Source organism: Pteropus vampyrus, unplaced genomic scaffold (assembly GCF_000151845.1).
Source record: "Pteropus vampyrus isolate Shadow unplaced genomic scaffold, Pvam_2.0 Scaffold95, whole genome shotgun sequence".
Classification (NCBI taxonomy): Eukaryota; Metazoa; Chordata; class Mammalia; order Chiroptera; family Pteropodidae; genus Pteropus; species Pteropus vampyrus.
Window position 1 is genome coordinate 1,516,506 of NW_011888876.1, and position 6,380 is coordinate 1,522,885.

Sequence of the window (6,380 nt, forward strand, 5' to 3'; positions counted from 1 at the left end):
GGGGCTTGGAGACCCAAGTCGCTGGCCCCCATCTTGTGCCCCTTCCTTGCTGAGAGCACCCTTTCCTCCAACAGGCCCCCTTGGAAGAAGAGAGTCCCTTCCCCCATCCTGTGGCCAGCTGGAGTTTGTTACCACGAGCCCCCACCCCCGCCCCAGCCCTCCCTGCTCTCTCTGGTCACCTCTGGAATCCAGATGTGGAAGCCAAATAGATTCATTCTTAAAGGAGACCTACTGCAGGGGAGGGAGGTGGCAGGGATCTGTGTGTCCCAGTGGGTGGGGAGGGGTTCTGAATGACGCCTCTTCAAGAGCCTCATCGCTCCTGGCCTCTCAGCCCAGAGGCACTCTGGGCATCTCTCTTGGACTGCCAGGCTCTAGGGGACTGGGGTGCAGGGGTTAACAGGGTGTCTGGCAGCTGGACTTGTGTATGTCATAGGCCTATGGGGGACACAGAGGAGGTGCAGCACGCCCTGGGGTGGGAAAACAGGAAGGCCACAGGGCTGGCAGGGTGGGGGATGAGGGTGCCCAGTATCCCTGCCCACCCCCTCCAAAGCGCTCAGCCCCAATATCCCCAACCCGGCCAAGCCATCTCCGTCCAGCCCGGATGAGCCCCCAGGATTGCTCGCCCCTGATCCTTGCAGATCACTTCCAGACCAAAGGGTCTTTGATGGAACTTTAAAAAACCCCTCTTGGGTGGTCCAATCCACTCCAAGTCTGTGGTAGGGTCTGAGCCTGAATCTGGCAACAAGCCGAACCCCTTGATGACCAGTGGCCTCTTAACTCACCTCATCGTCTTTGTACCAGGACAGATTCTCAGCGGTCAGCACGAACCAATACTCCTTGGAGCCCCCCTTCATGATGCCAATGTTGTTGATGGTCAGCCAGCCCTTCCGGATGACCTGGAGGGTGAGGGGGGCAGGGGGTCAGTGGGCAGAGGCCGGGCTTCCCCTGTGCAGGATGGGGTAGGCAAAGAGAGGCACTCAAAAACCCACCCCTCCCCCAGCTCTTGGAGGCCTGGCCGGTCAGCGGGGGTGGGGGCCAGACCTGCCCTGGTGTGGACCACAAGTGAACAGAGTGGAAGACAGAGGAAGAGAGAGGTCAGCTCAGGATAAAGAGCCTTCTGACAGAGCCATTCTGAGGAGGGGACTGGTGGCCTTGGTAGGGGATGAGCTCTCCACTGCTAAAAGTGTACAAGCAGAGCTTAGGTGGCCAACCGGGCAAGACAACTCTGAGTGTCTTTTCAGCTTAAGATCCAATTCGTTCTAAGACTTGTTCCTGACTTCAGGGACTTCGCATATGCTGCCGTGGCCTCTGTCTAGAAAATATTTCTCCTGTTTGCCTGGCAAATCCTACTCACCCTCTGGGTATCAGCTCAGAAGACATATTCTCAGGCAGGCCCTCCCTGGCCCCCAGTGTTAAGTCAGGACTCCCATTATAATCTTTTATCATTCCCTTAAGTCCTCTTCTATAATAATTGGGATGTTGAATTGGGATGTATAATGATTGGGATGTTGAATCGGCGTGTGACGTGTATGTGTGTGTGTGATTTTCTGTTGATGTCAGCCTCTCTTGCTAAATTGTGAACTCAACTCACTGCTGTATCCCAACACCTTGCAGAGTGCCCAGCAGGCAGTAAGTGATCAATAAATGTCTGTAGTATGAATACACGAATGCTACAACAGTAGGGTCCCAAGAGTCTGTGGTCCTAGCCCTAGACACAGGTGGGGTGGTATGGTACGGGGACAGGGAGAAGGGGTTGAGCACAAATTGCTCAAGCCCCTTCTTCCTGGGGAAAGCTCAGAGTAGCAGGCAGAGGTCCCTTTTCACAGCAGGAGGCAGCGGTCCCCAGGACTGTCCTGAGCCATCGCCACAGACCGAGGCCTGTGGATTGTACTGCAAGGGCAGAGCCACTGCCCAGACCCTGGGGGCGGGCCAGTCTGAGAGGATAAGGGCTGCTTCTGCTTCCTCTTCTGGCCCTTACCGCCCTGGCTTCTCCTCTCGGCCTCCGGAGAAGACCCCAGGAGCCCGGGGCTGGTGGGAAAGCCCGGGGGGGCCAGATCTGCTGCTGAGGCCCTCGGAACACTTCTGAGTCCTCCTTAACCCTCTCTGGCTTCCCCCAAGAACCTTGAGGAGAATCCAAGTCAAACGAGAGGTCAGTAGCTGAGCAGCCATTTATAGGACACAAGAGCTAGGTGCGCCATGATCTCTCTCCTACCCTGTCTTCATCCAGTTAGGATCCCTTCAGTGCCTTGTCACTGTCTTTGGAGTGGAGTCCAGATGCCACATCCTGGCACTCTATAGCCCAGCATCAGACTAGTAGGCCTCGGAACCCTGCTCCCTGCCCTGCCCGGCCCTGCCCTGCCCTGCCCTGCAGCCTTTGTCCTTCCTCGGCCACCCCCAGCCCTGCCCTCCCCTCTGCTCATCCAAACCCCCCTCCAGAGCCCCTGCACCAGGACTTCCTACTCCCCTGCCTGGGCCCTGCCTTCAGGCCCAGGTCTCCAAGGGGCAGGGCCCGTCTGACTCTCGTCCAGGGGCTGGCACAGTGTAGGCACCAGTGAGTGTTCCCTGAACCAAACTACCCTGAGATAGTACATTAGATATTACGTTCTTAGTTCTCTCATCCTATTGAACACCTACTGTGTGCCAGACACTGGGCTGGGGGCTGAGGATTTACTGATGAACAAGATAGACACAGCCCTTCCCCTCATGGGGTTTGGGAGGGAAATAGATATGAAGCCAGTAATCACACAAATGACAAGATTATTACAAAGAATCTCCAGCCTCTGGAAAAGCCCAGGACTCTACGGCTCATGCGTACAACTGGGGCGGAGAAGTGATGAGTCAGCAGAGATCTGAAGGATGGGACAGGTGAGGAGGACGTGTCTCTTGACATTTCATTTATCTCTTTACTCCACTTCCTGGGAGAGATGGCTAACTTAATGGTTTCTCTCTCACCCATCCACCCACACATTCATCCATCTATCCACCCCTCCACTGAACAGATATTTGAGAAGCACCTACTCAGTGCCAGGCCCCTGCCAGGCATTTTCACCCGCCCCGGCCCATATGGTCTGCCTCTGCCTGAAGTAATGCTTAGCTCATGCGCACTGATAGACAGGTCGATGGGACTGTGTGTGTGGCTAGGCCTTGCTTCTGGCCTGAGAGCATGTGTGGACACCCTTGTGCTGGTGTGTGCAAGCAACTCAAGCAAAAGGGTGCCCTCTTGCCCATCCCCACTACAAATGGGCCCCTTCCTCCCCCTTACTACACAAGCCAAGAGCCCCAGTCCTGGTACTCACCAGAATCTCATCCTGCAAAGAGGTAACCATAGCAACCACGAGAAGCATCGGGAGAGAGGAGAGAGGGTTACTGAGGCAGAGTGGGAGACTTGTGGCTGGCAGCTGACAGGCTCTCTGGCCCCCATGGGACCCTTCCTCTCGGGGGAGGGGGCTCTCAGAGCTTGACGTCCATCCGGCACCCTTCATCCCTCGGGCTGGGGCACCGGGGCTCACTCACCTGGTTCCCTGAAGCCTTCTTCTTGCTCATCTGGTTGCTCCTCTGCTGAGCACTAATAAAGAAAGAGAGAAGAGTCTCAGAACTTCTCTCGAGAGGCCCAGCTCCATTACCACTGCTCAGTGGGTACCGAACCCAGAGGGTTAACCCAGAAGGCCTGGGGTCTGTCCGTCTGTCTGTCTGTCTGTCTGTCCGTCTGTCCATCTGTCTATCTGTCTATCTGTCTTTCCCTCCCTCCCTCCTATGAGGTGTCACTCTCTCTGCCCAGGGACCACTCACTTGGCAAAGCCTATGAAGTCCTCGTGGTTGGTATTCATGTAAGCCAGCTCAATATCAATGAGAAGCATGACCTTCAAGGATGCACAGGTCAGGAGGCAAGTGGAAAAGATACCCCAAAGTTTTAATGCGTGAAAAGCTGGGAGAAACATACTTGCAACACATATAAAATCCATATTAAATAAATAAATCCATAATCCATAATCAATGTATATGTACATACATAATAGCATCCATAATAAATAAAGAGTTCCTACAAACCAATACGTGAAAGACCAGAAACAAATCGAAACAGTCAAAAAACATGAGTGGGTAATTCATAGAAGAAATATATATAACCAACAAAGATATGTAAAAAATGTTCACCCTCATTAATAAAGAAATGTAAGTTAAAACCGTGAGACCCTTTTACCACCTATCAATTTAACAATAAATACTGGTAATGATCAGTGCAGGCATAAATGCGAAAAGATGAATTCTCTCACATACTATTAGTGAAAGTGTAAATTAGTATCATCTTCTTGGAGGGCAATGTGGCAATATTTAACAACATTAAAATGCACATATTCACTTCTATCTCACAGGTAAACTCATCAAGTGAACAAAGATATATGTACCAGGGTGTTCAGTGTGGTGTGGTTTATACTAGAAATAAATTGAGAACAAGCCAATGGCCATCAGAAGGTGAAATAGATTACGGCACCCTCCGAACAATAAAGCTGTTCAAAGAATGAGGACAAGTTCTAGGTCTTGACATGGGAAGATCCTAATGAAAATGATTTAAGAGTGAGGGGATTCAAAACTGAGTTGTGATGACGGTGACATCTCTGATGCACACGCAGGACGTGCTGCTCCCCGTGGGACTGGGGACTGTCCTCACTGAGACTCATGTGCCACAAAGAAGTGTTTCTGCCTCAGGGTAGTGGGAAAGACACAGTGAGATGAAGCAGGTGCTCGACTGACGTTAGCTCCTACAATTATCTCTAGAGAAGAAAGGCATGACACACAGCAGGATTGTGGTTCTTTACGGTTACGATGGAATCTGGAATCTGTGGGCGCCTAGGAAAAATGCCTGGAAGGGGACACACCAAACTGTTAATAATGGTTATTTTGTGGGAGGGACTGGGGGTGGGGAAGAGTAAACGGAGGAACATTTGTAATTTCATCACTTCCATATTGATTGAATCTTTTATGGAATATTTATCACTTTTATAATTAAAAAGAGATCCATAAGGATTTAAAAACAACATCGACAACAAAAATGTGAGAGGTTGGGGACAGTGCCATGGTGGAAAGGGGACGGGTAAGGACAGAGGCTGGGAAATAGTAGTCAGAGGTGGTCATAGATGGAAGGGTGACCGGGATGGACTAGGAAAGAGGACTAGCCGGGGAGCTTTGTGAGGACCAGGAGGACGGCCCGCTCATCTCTGCTCCTCCCAGCTCAGAGACAGCATTCACTAATGTTTGTGACTCGATGAAGGAATGAATGATTATTTGACAAATGACTAAATAAAAGGAAGAGGGGTAGCTATGAGAGGTATAAGGTGACCCAGAAAAACAGCAACTAGACAGACAGAGAGAGGCCCAAAGAGAAATGACCAGAGGATAGACTGCCGAAAGTTGAGAATCAGATAGTGGGAATTTAAAATGGCGCGGCTGTTGTAGAAATCAGTATGGTGGTTCCCCCTCCCCACTCCAAAAAAAAATTAAACATAAATTACCGTATGATTCAACAATTCCTTTCTGGGCATATACCCGCAAGAATTGAAAGCAGGGTCTCAAAGAGATATTCGTACACCGATGTTTATAAAAGAATTATGCACAAGTGCCAAAAAGTGGAAAAACCCAAATGGATAAACAAATGCATATATACACAATGGAATGTTATCCAGCCTTAGAAAGGGAGGGAATTCTGACACACACTACGACATGGATGAACCTTAAAAACATTGTGCTCAGTGAAATAAGCCAGACACCAAAGGACAAATGTTGCGTGCATCTCCTTATATGAGGTACCTAGAGCTGTCAAATTCATGGAAACAGAAAGTAGAATAGTGGATGCCAGGGGTTGGGGGGAAGGGAAATGGGGAGTTAGTGTTTAGTGGGGACAGAGTTTCGCTTTGAGGGAGATGAAAAGGTTCTGGAGATGAATGGTGGTGACGGCTACACAACAGTGTGAATATATTTACTACCACAAAACTGCACACTAAAAAATGGTTAAAATAGTAACTTTCATGATATATATATATATATAGAGAGAGAGAGAGATATGTATGCGTGTGCAAATTTACACACACATATATTCTCTCACAATGAAAAGAAAGAGAGAAGGGCGGAGAGCTGGTGTGAGGTCGGACCGTAGGAAGGAGGCTGAGACAAAGCAGGGGCTGCGGGCTCACCTGCTCCTTGGTGCGACCCTCGCGCTCCCGGATGTGGGTGGTCACGATGCGCTCCATCTCCTCCCGCAGCCGTGGGTACTGCTGGAGCTGGGGGAGGGTGGGAGGGGAGAGAGCCACGTACACGGGGGGCATGGGCGGGGAGCACCCAAACCCCACCAGAGTCCAGGGTGCAGGGGCGTGGGGTGGGAGTCACAC

General features: G+C 50.8%; 1 protein-coding gene across 6 annotated transcripts in view; it reads right to left on the reverse strand.

Moving 5' to 3' along the window:
- DNM1 (dynamin 1) overlaps positions 1 to 6,380 on the reverse strand; it is a 42,097-nt gene that overhangs the window by 11,915 nt on the left and 23,802 nt on the right. For 4 of the 6 annotated variants that reach the window (XM_011364206.2, XM_011364203.2, XM_011364207.2 and 1 more), the window contains exons 11-15: positions 6,186 to 6,272; positions 3,790 to 3,860; positions 3,514 to 3,565; positions 3,297 to 3,308; positions 783 to 896 (exon numbers count right to left, since the gene is read on the reverse strand). In XM_011364206.2, coding sequence (XP_011362508.1) covers positions 783 to 896; positions 3,297 to 3,308; positions 3,514 to 3,565; positions 3,790 to 3,860; positions 6,186 to 6,272 — 336 coding nt within the window. The remainder of the gene's footprint in view (positions 1 to 782; positions 897 to 3,296; positions 3,309 to 3,513; positions 3,566 to 3,789; positions 3,861 to 6,185; positions 6,273 to 6,380) is intronic. The other 2 variants (XM_011364204.2, XM_011364205.2) reach the window with 1 other exon arrangement.